At 45.3% G+C, this 19,807-nt stretch overlaps 1 protein-coding gene across 3 annotated transcripts in view; it reads left to right on the top strand.

Moving 5' to 3' along the window:
• Window positions 1-19,807, top strand: part of LOC138979713 (V-type proton ATPase subunit H-like) — a 39,989-nt gene that overhangs the window by 9,522 nt on the left and 10,660 nt on the right. For all 3 annotated transcript variants that reach the window (XM_070352445.1, XM_070352446.1, XM_070352444.1), the window contains exons 5-12: window positions 351-464; window positions 1,621-1,725; window positions 3,114-3,211; window positions 4,308-4,421; window positions 6,179-6,263; window positions 16,833-17,011; window positions 17,885-18,010; window positions 18,539-18,640. In XM_070352445.1, coding sequence (XP_070208546.1) covers window positions 351-464; window positions 1,621-1,725; window positions 3,114-3,211; window positions 4,308-4,421; window positions 6,179-6,263; window positions 16,833-17,011; window positions 17,885-18,010; window positions 18,539-18,640 — 923 coding nt within the window. The remainder of the gene's footprint in view (window positions 1-350; window positions 465-1,620; window positions 1,726-3,113; window positions 3,212-4,307; window positions 4,422-6,178; window positions 6,264-16,832; window positions 17,012-17,884; window positions 18,011-18,538; window positions 18,641-19,807) is intronic.

Below are 19,807 nucleotides of genomic sequence, written 5' to 3'. Positions count from 1 at the left end.
TTGGCTAACCCGAAGACCAGGGCGGGTCACGCTCGTCTCCGCGAAGCATGCGACCGTAGTACTTACTGAACATATTTTCTTCCATTGCGAGCACATTTTTATAATGAACATGACATATTTATATATTTTTGAATTCAGGAGAACATGAAGAATACAATACAATTTTCTTTCAATTTGTAACTGAAAATTTGATTTTAATGACAACCAATGGTCAATAAATATGAAACAAAAGACGATATGCTCCCCCTCGGACTGACAAAAAAGCTGGTCTGTCAACAACCCATCAAACATCTTATATTAATGTGCTGCCATGTTCCCTGTAAAAATGACTGATGGAATTGACATTGCAGGAGGACCCATCCAGGGTGGATATCTTCAAAGAATACGCCAAGAAACGGAAAGAGTCTGTGTGGCAGCCATTCTTCCACCTCCTGGATAGGAGTGACATGTTCATCGTACATCAGGTAAAACAAACACACACACAGACAAACCCACACACAGACAAACACATTCATGTACGTAGGCAAGCACACACACTCACGCATGCACACACACATACACACACACATCCACACACACACACACACACACACACACACATACACATACACACACACACACACACACACACACTGCACACTGCACACTGCACACTCACATGCATGTATTCACACAGTCACACACACGCGCATTCACAAACACACACTCATGCACACACACACACACGCAAACACACAACACTGTTACGCCAAGCGACAAATTGCTACAGTCAAACAAATAATCACAAGCATGCAACAGTTCCCTCTTGCTTTGGAGTCTTGGTACTCATTTCTTCTTCTCACTTCGTATAGCGGTCAGGATCAGAAAAAGTTGTCCATGCTAAACAGTGGCACTCTCTAAAGCCCATTATGATGTTCCTGCTTTCTAATGAAGTTGTGGTGGATTTTTTAATGTATACTTTGGTCGACGTAGCGCACATAAATGCGGATGTGTGACGACATTTTAGACAATGTTACACTAAAACTTAAACACCATTTGCTTCACTGAAAATCCCCCAAAACAACAAAGTGTTACACTAGAGTGACCCGTGGCAGGTCTTTGAAACATTCAAGGGCATTCACACTTTAACAACCCATACACACCCGACACTTATTTTCGGAATTGAAGTGCTCACTGGGGCGGGGATGTAGCTCAGTCAGTAGCGCGCTGGATTTGTATCCAGTTGGCCGCTGTCAGCGTGAGTTCGTCCCCACGTTCGGCGAGAGATTTATTTCTCAGAGTCAACTTTGTGTGCAGACTCTCCTCGGTGTCCGAACACCCCCGTGTGTACATGCAAGCACAAGACCAAGTGCGCACGAAAAAGATCCTGTAATCCATGTCAGAGTTCGGTGGGTTATAGAAACACGAAAATACCCAGCATGCTTCCTCCGAAAACGGCGTATGGCTGCCTAAATGGCGGGGTAAAAAACGGTCATACACGTAAAATTCCACTCGTGCAAAAAACACGAGTGTACGTGGGAGTTTCAGCCCACGAACGCAGAAGAAGAAGAAGAAGTGCTCACTGTGTAAAAGGGTATGCAGTTCCTTGTGTTCTTCATTACCATTACAAATGTTTTTCAGTCGAGTTGCATCGTGGCCAAGATCGCGTGCTGGAGCAAGGAGCTGATGGAGAAGAAGAGTCTGCAGAGTTATCTCATCTGGCTCAAGGAGAGACTCAAAGAGCCAGTAAGTGACGGCCGCAGTGGCGTGGTGGTAAGACGTTAGTTGGCCTCCTAATCGGGAGGTCATCAGTTCGAATCCCGGTCGCTGCCGCCTGGTGGGTTAAGAGTGGAGATTTTTCCGATCTCCCAGGTCAACTTATGTGCAGACCTGCTAGTGACTTAACCCCCTTCGTGTGTACACGCAAGCACAAGACCAAGTGTGCACGGAAAAGATCCTGTAATCCATGTCAGAGTTTGGTGGGTTATAGAAACACTAAAATACCCAGCATGCCTCCCCGAAATCGGCGTATGCTGCCTGAATGGCGGGGTAAAAAGTCATACACGTACAAATCCACTCGTGCTAAATACATGAGTGAATGTGGGAGTCTAAGCCCATGAACGAAGAAGAAGAAGAAGAACCATTAAGTTTAATGTTTTTAATCGTCTGTTTTTCCTGATGTCTCAGAGAGGAAGTAGGAGATTTGATTCAGGCTTGACCACAGTGTGAGCTTTGGAAAATCACTCTTTCAGGATTATCAGCAGTTTGGAAGAGTAAGTGCCCCTTTACCTCGGACAAGCTTGTCACAACATCGGGAGTATGTTCCATGCTTCCAGATCACTGAAAATCCTGACTGAATTATTTCCGGAAAATGTCCATTGTGCAAGTCAAATGTGTGTGGGCACAGGGGTCGAAGCTGGACACGAAGAGGAAACAAGCTTACAGAGAGGATTTATGACACTGACATTTTCTGATCAATTAATAGCCTGGGGGAACAAAAGGCCAATGTGGTATTGTGTATTGTTTTGTTTTGTTCAATGTTTCTGATTGTTTATTTTTATTTTGTTGTTGTTATTGTTGTTGCTTTTAATAGTTTGTCGAAAGGAATTTAAAATTTTTATCGTTACTTTGAGGCCTTCAGAAAACTTTCATGCAAGAGTAGTTATTCACATTGATTTAGTTCTGATGAACTTCTTATTAATGTCTGCAGGTAGGCTTACAACAGTGAGTAAATGATAAGTTAACATCTGTTTATCTTTTTGGAAATGTGGCGGGGAAATAGCTCAGTCCGTAACGGTACTGGCTTCAAGCAACAGTTGTCGCTACCGTCGTGGGTTCAATCTCCTGAATTGGCGAGGGATTTATTTCCCAGGGTCAACTTTGTGCAGACTCTCCTTGACGTCCGAACACCCTCGTGTGCATGCAGCGCACGATAAAGAAACGAAGTTCATAGAGAAAGTCACAGGGCTTGGAAACATGAATACACATATGCAGGAGAGAAAAAAAAGGTATCGCCGTACTGTATGGCAGCTTGCTTTCCCCAGTGAGAAAGCAGCCCCAATTTTCATGAGTGTAACCTCACAGGATAATATAAAATCTTATCCTTATCCTTATGTATTTATATCTGCTTGCAGGTGAACGAGTACCACAGCACAGTGGCACGGTGTCTACAGATGATGCTGAGGGTGGATGCCTATCGAGTTGTCTTTGTCGATGTGGATGGTATCAGTGTGTAAGTGGAGATATTTGTTCTGTCTACTAGCAGGGATGGTCAAATCTCAATATTATTTTAACTCGCCAGCCAGGCGAGTAACTTCCAAAAAAGTCACTAGCCCGCCCGAAATTTCACTGGCCCGGTGCATGCTACAGTTTCTGTAGGCTGCAGTGTTTTTATGGCTTTAAAACTTGGTATTACAACCAAAAGAAAGGTGTTGCACTTGACCAGAATTTTCTATGGCCAACCGGGCAAGTTGCCAGACGGTTTCTACTAGCCCGGCGGATTTTCTACTCGCCCCTGGTTATCAGGTGGCTGATTTGGCCAACCTTACTACTAGGGCTATATCTTGTGTTTAACCCTTGTGCTTGCCTGTAAGACGTCAGCTGACGTGCTGGGTAACTTACTTTAACGGGGAGTAAACCTTTCAATAAACAAAAAAAGATGAACAGCAACAACAAACAATGTGTGTGTGGTGTATTTCATTGTACATCCAGAGCTTACTGTAAGTTGTCAATTCAGGTAAATATGTAATGCTTTGTATACAAATATTTTCTGGCAGCGACCAGGTTATCAGACAATACTTTGTTTTTAGAAAAAAAATCATGGAGCATTTGCACACTCGTAGCAGCAAATCCAATAAGTCATCATCTTTTATACCGGGTCCACCATCGATAGTGAAATGGCTATGAGAAGGCCATTTGATGGTTGAAAGTGCTATAACAGAACGCTTTATATTGTGATCGTTATATCAGTTTGAAAGATCAAGCTTTTGCAACGAAGTAATGTTATGTTTTCAACAAAGTGTATGTGTAAAAGGCTTTCATTTGTCACAACTCGTTTGACAGAACGTGTGCCTGCGAAAGATCAGCTTCTTCTGTGCACTTCTTTGTGATTGTTTATTTGATGTTGTGTTTTGTGTTGTTTTTGTTGTTGTTGTATTTGTTGTCGTAGTTTGTATTGTTGTTTGTTGTTGTTGTTGTTGTTGCTTTTAATAGTTTGTCGAAAGTAAAACACAATTGTTTTAAAGCGTTACTTGGAGGCATTTAGAACCCTTTCGTTCAAGAGTGACTTGTTTTGGTGTGATATCGCAATGACAAAGTTTTCCTTGCAGGATAACCTCTGTTCTGCTGGGGCATGAGAAGATTGGTTTCCAGATTGTGTACCAGCTGTGCTTCTGTCTGTGGTGCCTCAGCTTCAACAGCGCACTGGTGGAGAAAATGAACAAGTCAGTATCCCCATACTGGGCCACAGTGGAACCTCCTTGTTAAGACCGAAATATCAGAAAATAAGGCCTTAAAAAGGAGGGAGTCTTAACTCATTCGCTGCGTGTCGGAACTGGAATTCCGACACCTGTGTTTAGCGTTGGCTGCGTGCCGGTACTTGAGTTCCGACGGATATCACGAATTTTTAACGGTGTAAACGGTCCTGCTGACCAAGGGAAACAACCCCTGCAATGAACTTCTATCTGTCTACAGTGGTACCATTCACTGTAAACAGTTCCTTCCCTTAAATTGTTGGGATTAATAAAAATTTTGTTGACAGTGTGCGACCCACGTGTTTTGACTTTTCCAAGATGGCGGATCGTTCTGCTGAGACGTAGTAACTTGAAAAGAGTGCTAGAACGTGTTATTCAGTACGGTTCTGATCTTGACCTCAGTGATGATGATAGTGGAGATGATATTTTAGATTCTGGTGACGATTTTGTGCCAATGGACGATCATTTGGGTGATGATTCGGGCAATGCAAGTGTCGATCATGACATTGTGTATGATGAACCCATGACGTAGAAAGTTTTTTTGTTTTGCTTCAAATTGGATATTTTGCCTGGATATGAAGACAACAAAAGGTATGTACTTTCAAATGTTTCATATATTTTCTAAACGAGTAAGTTCCAAACTTTGCAAAAACATAAGGTATGTAAGGTGATCTTGTGTTGTTGATTTTTAATAATTTTTTCAAAATGGCTCTAAATCGCGCGTTGGCAGGGAACACAGGGGAAATTTAGACACGCAGCGAATGAGTTAAAAGGGGGGTACATTTGCAGAGGTAATGGATGGAGAGACTGAGTCCTAGTCTTATATCGGGGGGGGGGGGGGGGGGGGGGGGGTTAATATGTGCGCGATATAAATTGCATTAAAAAAAAATTTTAAATTAAAATCCCTGCGCTTAGAACTGTACCCACGGAATACGCGCGATATAAGCCTCATATTGATTGAAACTGAATTATTTTAGTTTCACCAGAATATTCTTCTACGGTGGAAACCCCCCTTTTAAGATCTCTAAAAGACACTATAAAATCTGAGAAAACAGTGTCTTCAAAGGGAAGGAGTCATAAAGTTACTGTCCTTGACACTTCAATCTGCACGAAGCTCCCAGGGCTCTCAGTCATCTATCCATTTGAAGTTATACAAAGTTTCATTGACCATCTTGCAAGGTGTCGAAAACTGCAATTTTGTTATGAAATTCATTTTCATCTTTGTTTGTTTGGCAGGAAAGCTGTAACTTTGTAAGATAGTTGTGTAAAGCTTTTTACTGTTTATATCATAATCTGCAACAAAAGACAAATTGTTGCTTTAGCAATGCTGTGACCTGCACTGCATCTTTAACTCATTGTCTCCCAGGTACTGATATATCTGTACCCACTCTTATGGCTCTATCTGACCAGGTACGGATATTTCCGCTCAGACTGTTAGCTTCAGTCGCTTCCTGTAACGTCGATCTAACGCCTGCCTTCAGTGTGTTGATACACAGTTTCTACACAGTTACTACAATTCTTAGTGACCTACTGCAGCACAGCTGGTCTCGGCTAAATAAAACTTGGTCAACATAGGTGGGGTACAAAGTGTTAAATAAGGGGGGGGGGGGGGGGGGGTAGGGCCAGATGAAGGTACAGTGGTTTCTCCAGATTCTTAAAATTAGTCAAATTCACCAGAATCTCCACGAAACAGTCAGATAAATAGTATCCCTTTGTGTGTGTTTCAGAATGAACCTGATCCCCGTGCTGGCCGACATTGTGAGCAGCACACAGAGGGAGAAGGTCACGCGCATCATCCTGGCTGTCTTCAGGGTGAGTACTTCTATATATCGACGTCATGTTTGAGGTTGTAATGTTTGTGCGGGTGTTATAATGCAATATGTAGCCGTATGAGGGTTCCAGTGTGTGAGTTGTACATGGCCGGGTGCTAGAGTGCTGCATGAATGAGTAAGTGCATGCTGGGTGAATTGTGGGTTGCGTACGTCCGAGGGGCACATGTAGCCTGTGTGTCTGAAGTAGTGGGTATGTTGCGTAAGGGTGTGCTGATATTGAACTTCAGTTGTGTTTTGTAAATGTCTATGTATCAGTGTATCATGTCTTGCCACACACATGCCAAATTTCCTTGTATTGATGAGGACAATAAAACTTCTTGTATCTTGTATCATCACGAAATTTTGGCGGAACTCATTTTAGACTGCTTTTCAGCAGAAGACCAAAACAGATTATTTTTATTTTTAAATAGTGTTTATATTTGTACCTGTTATGGATAGAAAGATAAAAGAAAGTTAAATCATGTATTGTCCATCCTATTTTTTTTTTTTGACTCACATGCGAAGCAAAAGTGAGTCTATGTACTCACCCGAGTCGTCCGTCCGTCCGTCCGTCCGTCCGTCCGTCCGTCCGTCCGGACGTCCGGACGTCCGTCCGGAAAACTTTAACGTTGGATATTTCTTGGACACTATTCAGTCTATCAGTACCAAATTTGGCAAGATGGTGTATGATGACAAGGCCCCAAAAAACATACATAGCATCTTGACCTTGCTTCAAGGTCAAGGTCGCAGGGGCCATACATGTTGTCTAAAAAACAGCTATTTTTCCCATTTTTCCCATTTTCTCTGAAGTTTTTGAGATTGAATACCTCACCTACATATGATATATAGGGCAAAGTAAGCCCCATCTTTTAATACCAGTTTGGTTTACCTTGCTTCAAGGTCAAGGTCACAGGAGCTCTTCAAAGTTGGATTGTATACATATTTTGAAGTGACCTTGACCCTGAACTATGGAAGATAACTGTTTCAAACTTAAAAATTATGTGGGGCACATGTTATGCTTTCATCATGAGACACATTTGGTCACATATGATCAAGGTCAAGGTCACTTTGACCCTTGTGAAATGTGACCAAAATAAGGTAGTGAACCACTAAAAGTGACCATATCTCATGGTAGAAAGAGCCAATAAGCACCATTGTACTTCCTATGTCTTGAATTAACAGCTTTGTGTTGCATGACCTTGGATGACCTTGACCGTGGGTCAAGGTCACATGTATTTTGGTAGGAAAAATGTGTAAAGCAGTTCTTAGTGTATGATGTCATTGCTAGGTTTAGTTACCCTAAAGGTCGAGGTCAAGCATGTGAGTCGTATGGGCTTTGCCCTTCTTGTTTTGTTTTTTTTCGACCTCAGTTGCATGCAGGCTGTTTCAACCCTTCCTTGTTTTCTTCTCTTTTCTCTTTCCTCTTTCCTTTTTTTTTATTTTTTCTTCTTGTAAATAGGCGGTGAGCATCCTTCTTCATTGGTCTTTTTTCTTCTTTTTAACTCCAGCATAGAGGTATATATATTACACTCACGAGACATGGACATTTTCTCTTTACAATGGAAATATTTCTTATATTTACAAATCAAATTTTCTACTTAATATTTGAAACTCAAAAATTACAAACACTGATCCCCGACAAGTTGTCCATCCTATTTTCGAGAGTATTTCTCATGGAGAATGATTTATTTAGTCTAAAGCTCAAAAACATCAAAATTGCCAAGAATCGAGATATGCCAACATTTTAGGATGACAACGATATCATGTATTCAGACCTTGGAACCCTATGATTTTGCCATATTTTGTACTCTTGGCTGTCTCAAATATGATCAGTGCGGTTGGTAAAAAATATAGGACCAAAAAAGTTCCTAGACTACTTTTTTTCACAAGTCCATCTCCAAGCCGATCCAGTCTTTTAACATATATCTGGTTTTCAATTCTCATGGCAGGTCATTCGATGCGAAATCTCGATTAACCCAGCACCATTTTGAATTTTGTAAGAAGTATCGAGACAAGAGCAGGGGAATAAGACAAAGTGCAAAAATCACTTTCATTTGCTTCTTTCAATCATGCCGAAATGACGGTGCAATGGAACGGGTGTGCAGCATGCTTGAATATTTTTAATGCTGTATTGAGTACACTCTTTTATCTAAAAACTAGCAGTCAGGCCCGGCTTCGCCCGGGTGTTTCTGCTCTCCCCTCTCTCAGAAACCTCTCGAATCTTATTCCAATGTGGATAAGAAAAATGACAGTGTGAGCTCATACATTTGGATGTATAGGCAAGGCAAGTTTCTATTTGGTTCAACGTGTTCTTCGTGATTTGTTTACCCCTTCTGAGTTCTCACACCCACTGTAGTTACCGTCTGATCAAAGCACGCATACCTCATGAGTGAGCGCGTCATACCTTTTTGAACAGGGGAGAGAAATCTGTAAATTCTCGTGATCTTTCACTGAGGCGATCGTTTCGTAAACATTATTTGCGATGATCTGGAAGGCAGGGAGGGGGAGCAGGGGGCAGGGTTAGTGTGTGTGTGTGTGTGTGGGGGGGGGGGGGGGGGGCGGCGGGGTGATAGCGGGCGGGGGGTGTCACGTTTCAATATATCACTTAAGGTGATTATGAACCGGTTAATTACTACTAATTAACTAACCACACCACGATCCACTCTCGCAGTCATACAATTAAATAGAGTCAACAAAAGTATAAGTTTCAGACGCCTGTTTATGTATAAACTCACCACCTCCCTCGAGCCTTCACTCAAAATATGTTCCTTTTACGTTCTCAACACGTAAAAAACCCGTGATCACTGACAAAATGCCAGTAGTATATAGAAAATTATAGTAACACGCTGATCCCGTGTAAATACAGTCAAATGAGAATGTTCTGTTCAAAAGCTCTAGTTCATGCAGGGGTCACACACCCCACGTTGTCACTACTCCAATGAAATCACAGATAAGAAAAGACAACGGTGGTCAACGGGGTGCGTAAGACACGGTGCACTTAGCTTTCTTTCTGTATGCTGGTTAGCCGGTATGCTGGTTAGCCGGGTTGCTGGTTAGCCGGTTCGCTGGTTAGCCGGTCTGCTGGTTAGCCGGTTTGCTGGTTAGCCGGTTTGCTGGTTTCCTCAGGTCCCAGCTCCAACGTCTGCAGCTAGCAGTGTCCCGCCAAAGGCAGCCGTGCAGCAGTCACAGGAAAACGAAACGAAACGAACGAAGGCTGCAAACAGAAAGCATCGGTGCACTAAACATGTCAGCTACCCCTCACCCACCACCTTAAAACATGTCATCTTTAAATATCTCATCGAGCACGTGGGCCTGCACAAAACGGACTTTTTACAACAACAAAACAGTCATTTTCCGTCCTTCTCTCCCTATCTGCAAAAACCATATACAGATTAGTATTTTAGCGTCACAGAGAGTAAATTATGCGCTAACCTGGAAAGAACAACAGAGAGTATTTCATTCCACAACACAGACTCATCAACAGCGTTAAATAATGATTTATTACCTCAAAAGCCTATGATTGTACTCTCAATGGAAGCAAAGTCCGCCTCCTCCCTGGAACAGCCTCTGTTCGTCAACAGTGACCGAAAACCTCCAGAACCCCTTGTCGAATCCTTATGCGAAAGCCATCGCCGACGAAGGAATGTTGACGACTTGTCCTCAGCAAAATATGTGGCAGTGTGAAGGAAATAACCGGTGGAAGCTCCCCTAGAGTGCCGAATACAATATTCGGTGAAAAACCATCATACTCTAGAAACTGTGTATTAGATCCTTCCCCTTCTGCCGCTGGGTGTCAAGTGCGCCGCCCTTGTGTCTCTCTCAGACAACCTAGCCAATAACACGTGACTGACCTTGTCACAAAACCAGTCCAGCTATACACAATTCTGCCTCCCCAAGCAGAAAAAAGACACGAGAAACTCAATCCCTGAAAATCCCGTGTGCGCTGTCAGCGAAAAACCGTCAGCCCTATGACAGCAGAAACCTCCACTGTAAAACTCGTGCGCAGCAAACCCTCCGTGTTCATTGAGCACTGTCAGCAAACTCTGCTGTAGCCCAATATCACGCACAGGCGCTTTCTATCATACATTGACCCAGAACAGGCACTCCACTGAGTGACACTTTCTTGGTCTCTGTCACCCGATCGTGACACACCTCCCCTCTTCAAGACGAAACCTCGGTTTCGCTCACAGTCATGTTCTCCTCTACAGCCCGAGAGAGAAAGTCAGCTCCAACATTGTTGGCGCCCGGAATGACGCGTACCGTGAATTGGTACGGTTGGAGAATCAACGCCCAGCGCATAAGTCTGGCGTTTGCCAACCTTGCAACCTGAAGATATTGCAGAGGTTGATGGTCTGTTTCCAGACAGAAAGGTCGTCCTCAAGAACGAGCAACCCCTCGTTTCACCCCTGATAACTGCAACCTTCTCTGTCTTCTTGTCTTTGTTCTTCTGGTCTTTGTTCTTCTGGTCTTTGTTCTTCTCCCCGTAGGCTGTCCTCTCTATGTAGGCGCGCAGCAGGTTGGCGTGGTACAGGCGTGCTTTCCCGTGCATCATGATCCTGTAGTCGTTCTGGCCCACCCTCGCTGTCACCTCAAAAGGTCCTTGCCACTGCAGTTGTAGCTTGTTGTGTTTGACAGGTAGAAGTAGCAACACCCGTTCTCCAATCTTGAAGCTGCGCGGCCGTGCCTTGCGGTCGAATCCTCGCGCGTAACGCTGTGCTGCTCTTCCCAGGTTCTCTTGAGCCAGTTTGCAGGTCTCTTCAATCCTGTTCCTGAGTTCTACGATGTAGGTCGCTGTCGTCTGCACCTCCTCGTCAGCTTCTTCGTCCGTCCAAGCCTGACGCAGGATAGCCATGGGACCGCGTACCTGTCTGCCGTACAACAACTCAAATGGGGAAAAGCCCAAGCTCTCCTGAGGAACCTCGCGGTATGCAAAAAGCAATGCTGGGATGTACCTGTCCCACGTGCGTGGTTTCTCCTGAGCTAGTTTCCTCAGCATGGTCTTCAAGGTGCCATTGAACCTTTCCACCAGTCCGTTGCACTGAGCATGGTAAGGAGTGGTGAAGTGCTGCTCCAGTGATAGCAGTCGTGCTGCCTCCGCCATCACTCCTCCCGTGAACTGCGTGCCTCTGTCGGTGAGTACCTCTGATGGAATTCCCAGCCGGGACCACATAGTAACCAGAGTCTCAGCTACTCGCGTGGCTTCAATCGATTTCAGAGGGATCGCCTCTGGGTATCGAGTAGCGTAGTCCACCATGGTCAAAATGTATCTGTTTCCGTCCTCAGACGCAGGCAAGATGGGCCCGATGATGTCCACTGCCACCCGACGAAAGGGTTCGTCGATGAGCGGCATCTTCTCTAAGGGGACCTTCCTCACCCTTCCTTTGGCAACCACCTTCTGGCACTTATCGCAGGACGCACAGAAACGTCGGACATCCGTGCAGATGCCTGGCCAGTAAAAGTGGCGCCAGACACGATCCGTGGTCTTCTTGGTGCCAAGATGACCTCCCAGAATCGAGTCGTGTGCCGTTGCCATGACACCCTCGCGAAACTCGCGAGGCACGACAACCTGTTTGAATGTACCTTCTTGGTTGCTGAACTCACGGTAGAGCAACTTCTTGTCCCTGAGGAACCTTGACCTCCCATGCTTCCCGCTCAGCTTCACCTTCCCCGACTTCGCGTGCTCCCGAGGAGTCGCTAATGTCGGATCAGATGCCTGAGCCTTCGCGAGAAGCGCGGGGGTCACGTTCCCCAGGGCAGCTCGTGCAGCAGGTAGGGGTTTGAGAGGTTTGTCCTCTCGCTCCGCCTGTGCCCGCGTGAGCACTGAAATGACGTCGGGAGACCGATAAACGGGAACCTCCCTGGTGACGCCGTCCACAAACTGAACCCGGTTTCCGATGAGCAGGTCGCATGGAGGATCGTCCATGACGACGGCCACAATGGTCCCCGTGAACAACGGTGTTACGACCTTGATCACTGCCGTGTTCAAGTCGTAAGCGTGAGATGCCTCGGCCATTCTCACCCTGATGCTGTCTCCTGTGTAGGCCATAGCTGGAACTAGACTCGCCCGAACCACTATCATGTCTGCCCCTGTGTCCCGCAGACCTTCGCCCTTCACTCCGTTAACGTAGACGTTGCAGTGGGGCTGGAAATGTTTCCTGGAGCACGGAACGCAGAGTTGTGGAATGGTGCATGAGCTCGTGACGTCCCTTAGCTCCTCACTGCCAACAAAGTGTACGCCCTTCTGGTCAGCCTGTCTCTTGTGGCAGTCCTTCTTCACGTGGCCCCGCTTGTTGCAGTAGTAACACTGGATGTCAGTTCTGGAACTTGATCCTTTGTGTCCCTGATCGTCCTTCCCGTCCTTGGGTCCTGAAGAACCCGAATTTCCCGATTTTCCCGGCCGTGAGCCTGAAGATTTGCCGGAGATCGCCTGGGCGTCCTCGTGTACTCTGATCCAGTCGGCTGCCTCCTGAGTAGTCTTTGGCTGGTGCTCCTGCACGAAGGTCACCACCTCAGGTCGCAGGCTGGACATCAGTTGTTCCATGACAATGAGGTCGGCAAGGTCGTCGACGGTCCAGTTCTTCTCGGCCATCTCCACCCAGCGCCGCAGGTAGAGATTAAGGCGTGCCACAAACTGATGGCTCAGCTCGCCGCTCAGTCTCTTGCTGTTACGCAGACGTCGTCTGTAGGCTTCCGCAGTCAGGTTGAAGCGCTGGAGTAACGCCTTCTTTAGTGCCTGATAGTCTCTCGCCTCGTCGTCATCCAAAGCGTTGTAGAGCTGCAAAGCGCGTCCTTTCAGGCAGGTGCTAAGGCGGCTAGCCCACGTGGCCTCTTCCCACTTCTGGTCAGATGCAATGCGCTCAAACCGGCGTAAAAAGTCGTCGAGCTCGTCCTTGTCATCGTCGAACGTCGGCAGTCTCGTACGGTCGGCAACAAACGTCGGCGCGCTAGCCTGAGTAAGCGTACCTTTCTCGGCCTGTAGCCTAGCCAGTTCTAGCTGGAGATCGCGATCCGCCTGCTCTTTCTCTTTCCGTTCCTGTCTGTCACGTTCGGCCTGTCGTTCGGCCTGTCGTTCCTGTCTCTCAAGCTCGTCTTTCTTATCCTGACGGTCACGTTCGGCCTGTCGTTCTCTTTCTTGTCTTGCAAGTTCGTCTTTCTTTTCTTGTCTGTCAAGTTCGTCTTTCTTTTCCTGTCTGTCTCGTTCTGCCTGTCGTTCGGCCTGTCGTTCTCTTTCTTGTCTGTCAAGTTCGTCCTTCTTGTCCTGTCTGTCACGTTCGGCCTGTCGTTCTTGTCTGTCAAGCTCTTCTTTTCTCGTCTGTCGCTCTATGTCTTCCCTACGTTCCAGCTCCTTGCGCTTAAGCAAACTACGCGCTCTAACGCGTGCGTCTCGCTCTGTCTGTTCCTCACTACCAGGAGTCTCAAAAGTTAATCTCTTCGTAGGAGATCCCCCTGTAGCCATGGTTAGTTTAGCAAAGCTTTATCACAAAAGTAAGTCTAACGCAGCTATAGCTAGAACACGCGGTGATGAAAGCGATGGATACAAAAATCCAGTAACCAGAAAATGCAGAAGAAAAATCCAAACGGTGTAGAACAAATCGCGTAGCCTACTTTATGGCTGCTTTTTGCGGTGAAACAAAGTGTTTCCCACAGCCGTGGCCTACTTTATCGGCTGCTTTTTGCGGTGAAACAGAGTGTCTCCCACAGCCTTGGTTAGGACAGAAGTCCTCGGACCCTTCTCCCCCAAAATTCCAACAAAGTCAAAATATGGAGAAAAATCCAAGTAAAACAAGACGGTAGAAATGTAACCTGTTACAGAATACGAAACAACAATGTAGAGAAAACTGAGTAAAACGAATAACGAATCCGCTAACCCCGCTCAGCTCTCTGCAACGGAAAACTCTGAACGTACAACAACAAAGATTCACAAACAAAGGAAAGGGAGGTAATCACAGTTAGCGCATACAATAACTCACAAATTACAATTTACATTTCCTGCAAGATGTGAATCGCTTAAGGTGTGGTATATGATCAAAACTATACAAAAAAGGGTAGCACCAAGCAGAAAATAGGTCGAGCACTGACGAGATTATCTGCTCTTAGTTATCCTTAATTGGTGGGTTTTTATCAGTTGGAAATTAACTGAGTAAATCCCGGCTTGGCCCCCATGTGTCACGTTTCAATATATCACTTAAGGTGATTATGAACCGGTTAATTACTACTAATTAACTAACCACACCACGATCCACTCTCGCAGTCATACAATTAAATAGAGTCAACAAAAGTATAAGTTTCAGACGCCTGTTTATGTATAAACTCGCCACCTCCCTCGAGCCTTCACTCAAAATATGTTCCTTTTACGTTCTCAACACGTAAAAAACCCGTGATCACTGACAAAATGCCAGTAGTATATAGAAAATTATAGTAACACGCTGATCCCGTGTAAATACAGTCAAATGAGAATGTTCTGTTCAAAAGCTCTAGTTCATGCAGGGGTCACACACCCCACGTTGTCACTACTCCAATGAAATCACAGATAAGAAAAGACAACGGTGGTCAACGGGGTGCGTAAGACACGGTGCACTTAGCTTTCTTTCTGTATGCTGGTTAGCCGGTATGCTGGTTAGCCGGGTTGCTGGTTAGCCGGTTCGCTGGTTAGCCGGTCTGCTGGTTAGCCGGTTTGCTGGTTAGCCGGTTTGCTGGTTTCCTCAGGTCCCAGCTCCAACGTCTGCAGCTAGCAGTGTCCCGCCAAAGGCAGCCGTGCAGCAGTCACAGGAAAACGAAACGAAACGAACGAAGGCTGCAAACAGAAAGCATCGGTGCACTAAACATGTCAGCTACCCCTCACCCACCACCTTAAAACATGTCATCTTTAAATATCTCATCGAGCACGTGGGCCTGCACAAAACGGACTTTTTACAACAACAAAACAGTCATTTTCCGTCCTTCTCTCCCTATCTGCAAAAACCATATACAGATTAGTATTTTAGCGTCACAGAGAGTAAATTATGCGCTAACCTGGAAAGAACAACAGAGAGTATTTCATTCCACAACACAGACTCATCAACAGCGTTAAATAATGATTTATTACCTCAAAAGCCTATGATTGTACTCTCAATGGAAGCAAAGTCCGCCTCCTCCCTGGAACAGCCTCTGTTCGTCAACAGTGACCGAAAACCTCCAGAACCCCTTGTCGAATCCTTATGCGAAAGCCATCGCCGACGAAGGAATGTTGACGACTTGTCCTCAGCAAAATATGTGGCAGTGTGAAGGAAATAACCGGTGGAAGCTCCCCTAGAGTGCCGAATACAATATTCGGTGAAAAACCATCATACTCTAGAAACTGTGTATTAGATCCTTCCCCTTCTGCCGCTGGGTGTCAAGTGCGCCGCCCTTGTGTCTCTCTCAGACAACCTAGCCAATAACACGTGACTGACCTTGTCACAAAACCAGTCCAGCTATACACAATTCTGCCTCCCCAAGCAGAAAAAAGACACGAGAAACTCAATCCCTGAAAATCCCGTGTGCGCTGTCAGCGAAAAACCGTCAGCCCTATGACAGCAGAAACCTCCACTGTAAAACTCGTGCGCAGCAAACCCTCCGTGTTCATGGAGCACTGTCAGCAAACTCTGCTGTAGCCCAATATCACGCACAGGCGCTTTCTATCATACATTGACCCAGAACAGGCACTCCACTGAGTGACACTTTCTTGGTCTCTGTCACCCGATCGTGACAGGGGGTAACCCTTGAGAATGACATGGTATACTGGTTTGATGAGAGTTACCTCCCTTCCGTGGGTGACAAAGCATGACTTACCTCCCTTGCACTATATAGACTGTATTGATAGATGGGGAGGGTAATTATCCGAGGAAGGAAACAATGTCTGGAGAAACTAAAACCCAGGTGCACATTTGTGGGTCCAGGGCAGTGTGCGTGCAAAATATCTTGTGCTTATCTTTTGCCATCTCTGAGGTATGGCGACCACAGACAGACAGACACACACACACACACACAGACAGACAGACAGACACTCTCTTTTATTTATATGTATAGATACACAAAAAACATTTTGACAATACTACATGACAGGCGCAGTGGCATAGTGGAGGAAGAAGGAAAATCCATTATTCAATGGACATATTATTCTATGTCCACAGAACATGCTGGAGAAACCAGAGGACCGTACTGTCATCACGGAGTAGGCTCTGTCCATGGTGCGGTGCAAGGTGTTCTATTGTCTTTCTGCAAGGTGTTCTATTGTCTCTCTCTCTGTCCACAGAACATGCTAGAGAAGCCAGAAGACCGTACGGTCATCACGGAGTACGATCTGTCCATGGTGCGATGCAAGGTGTATTGTCTCTCTCTCTCTGTCCACAGAACATGCTAGAGAAGCCAGAAGACCGTACGGTCATCACGGAGTACGATCTGTCCATGGTGCGATGCAAGGTGTATTGTCTCTCTCTCTCTGTCCACAGAACATGCTTGAGAAGCCAGAAGACCGTACGGTCATCACGGAGTACGATCTGTCCATGGTGCGATGCAAGGTGTTGTATTGTCTCTCTCTCTCTGTCCACAGAACATGCTGGAGAAGCCAGAGGACCGGACCGTCATCACGGAGTACGCTCTGTCCATGGTGCGCTGCAAGGTGGTCAAGCAGCTGGAGCTGCTGGAGGCCAGGAAGTGGGAGGACCCCGACCTGGAGGAGGACATCAAGTGGATCTCCACCAGGCTGGAGAGCTCCGTGCAGGATCTCAGGTAAATTGGGAGGGCTTACAGGTAAATTGGGAGGGCATACAGGTAAATATGGATGGCATACATGTAAATCGGGAGGACATACAGATAATTTGGAGGGCATACAGGTAAATTGAGAGGGCATACAGGTAAATTGGGAGGGAATACAGGTAAATTGAGAGGGCATACAGGTAGATTGGGAGGGCAAATAGGTAAATTGGGAGGGAATACAGGTAAATTGAGAGGGCATACAGGGGTCAAGGACAGTAGTAGGACAGGCTAAGTGTGAGCTGGGGAGGGAGGGTATTAAGACTGTCCTTTCTTGAGCTCGAAGTTTACTGTGCTTTTTTTTTATACAAAAAACTGAGTCCCAAAACTTCAAGCAGCGAGCTTTGTGAAGTAGACTTTGCGAAGTCATCTTCACCCAATTAATATGCTTTTGGGAGGGTTTTGATCCTAAATCTCCCCCGAAAGCGGCATATGGCTGCCTGAATGGCGGGGTTAAAACAGTCATACATGTAAAAACCCTCTCGTGCACAAACATGAATGAACGTGGGAGTGTCAGCCCATGAATGATGAAGAAGAAGAAAAGGATCCTAAATCCACACAGTTTCTAACATATAGTATCTGAGGTTTGCATTAACCCCTTCACTGCCACAGTGGTAGTAACTTATCCGAACGGTCTATGGGAAAGAACTGTGTTTAGAACCCCTACAAGTACTTGGACAGTGGTTACCTCCCATTTAGTTTTCAGAAATGTCCTGAAATGTTGTTGACACAAATCCCACGTATGAGATACGGTTATGGGCGTACGATAAACAGAAAATGACCACGTATTACATACGGGGTGGGCAGTGAAGGGGTTAATCTGAAGTCTTGTACTTGATTGTGTTTCAGCTCCTTTGACGAGTATGTGAGTGAGGTGAGGTCAGGCAACCTGGAGTGGAGCCCTGTGCACAGGACGGACCGCTTCTGGAGAGAGAACGCCAGTCGTCTCAACGACAAGAACTACGAGCTGCTCAAGTGAGTAGAGGAAAGCATTCCATTGCTACAGAGATTTTTTTTCAAAATCATTGTACTGTACTTTTGGGACTATAAGGAGCAACTTTTTTTCTCAACTATTGTGTGGATTTTTCTCATTTTAACATTAGAAGTGGAGATTGCGTATTTTACAACGAAGCGCCATATAGTCCTGATACTTCATTTAATGAAACCGTAGATTTTAACATTTTGTACATCGGTTCTACATGAATTGAGCATGTTTTGTATAGCTGAAAAAGATCTGATGTCAACTTTATTGTTGTTGTTGTATTGAGATCGATAGATTTAAACTTTGGCAAGAACTACATGCACAGAAGCAGGAAAAGTTTGTGTCTCTGTGTGTATAAGAGTTCCTGTGTCCTTGGTAGTGTGTCTGTGAGTGCATGCATGCTTGTGTGTTATTCTAGGATTTTAGTGTCCTGTTGCAGACGAGGAGAGAGAGAGAGAGAGGGGGGGGGGGGGGGAAGAGCCTTCGGATGATTGTCTGATCGGTGAATGTTGTGTTTTCAGGATTTTAGTGCGCCTGTTGGAGACGAGCAGAGATCCCTTGGTTCTGGCGGTGGCGGCTCATGACATTGGGGAGTATGTGCGCCACTACCCCAGAGGCAAACAGTAAGTTCAAGCCCCTTTACTTTATTTTGCTGAATATGCCTGTAGCATGTGTGTGTGTTACAACTGCAGAAGAACTAAATTAGCACATTTAAGTAAGATCAGGGCTTGTTGAAATAGCAGACCTGTTTCCCCTACTATTTTGGGGTTCTTTATTAAGATTTGTGAAGATTTTGGGCCAAAAATACTTCAATTGTGTCCAGGCTGCTATTTTTAAATGTACTTCAAATTAGGTTGTTTTTGATTATATTGCCATATATGGTAACCACTGGATTACTATTTTGGTCATCAGATTACTTTTTTTTCCCTTGACCATTACTTTATCAATTTTTGGGGGGTGGTAAACAAGTATTTAATGTTGATTCTCAAGAGCTGGAGAGTGTTTGCGAAAAATGTAGCTAATGCTGAAGAATGTTTGCTACCTTTCTTGCATAATTTGTATAATGTAATGGTGGTAGAGTGGAAGCAAGGAGGGAGTCATAAAGGGGGTTTCCACTGTATATAGCAGGACAGGGTCAAGGTCATAGCCAGTGCATGGGTGTTACTCTTCCGGCTTTTGCCGGATTTCCGGTTTTTGAAAAAATCTGAAGCCGGAAATTCCGGTTTTCCGGGTTTTCAAATAAAAAAAAAAAGCTTTGTTTCGCTAAGTTGAAATAACGAGCAGCGGTTCCGATCCGACTTTTGACACCGGTTCGCGTGCTTTCTCGGTTCGCTCCCTTGGATTTGCCGCCATCTTGCTTATTATGATTTGGTTTCGTCGGTGTCCAGAAACTTTCTTTCAAACTTGAGCATTTTGGACCCCTGCCTTTCAGGTTTTTTGATTTTTCCCAGTAACACCCATGCCAGTGTCATAATTTTTTATGGCTTTGTTAATGTAGGTGTGTGTGTGGAGCAATTTGAAACATTCCTGTCATGACATCTCTCACCTAAAGGTGCAAGGAGTCATTCTGATTACATCGCTCAACGGCTATTGCCAATTATCTCTCTGACCGGACGCGAAAGTCCTACGCGAATCTATCAAAACAAGTTATCTCCCATATGTTGTTTGCGAGCCGTGTTCGCGAGACGAAAATAATTGCAGATTGGCCGACTTCGACAGTGATCTCCGTTCTGTTCTTCACAGTTATGATAAAGACATCGTTCTAAGGTCAAAACAAGTCGAAATTTTGG

This window comes from Littorina saxatilis, linkage group LG11, assembly GCF_037325665.1.
Source record: "Littorina saxatilis isolate snail1 linkage group LG11, US_GU_Lsax_2.0, whole genome shotgun sequence".
In the NCBI taxonomy this organism is placed as follows: Eukaryota; Metazoa; Mollusca; class Gastropoda; order Littorinimorpha; family Littorinidae; genus Littorina; species Littorina saxatilis.
Note: the sequence above shows the minus strand (reverse complement) of the source record. Positions and strands in the feature narration are given on the sequence as shown.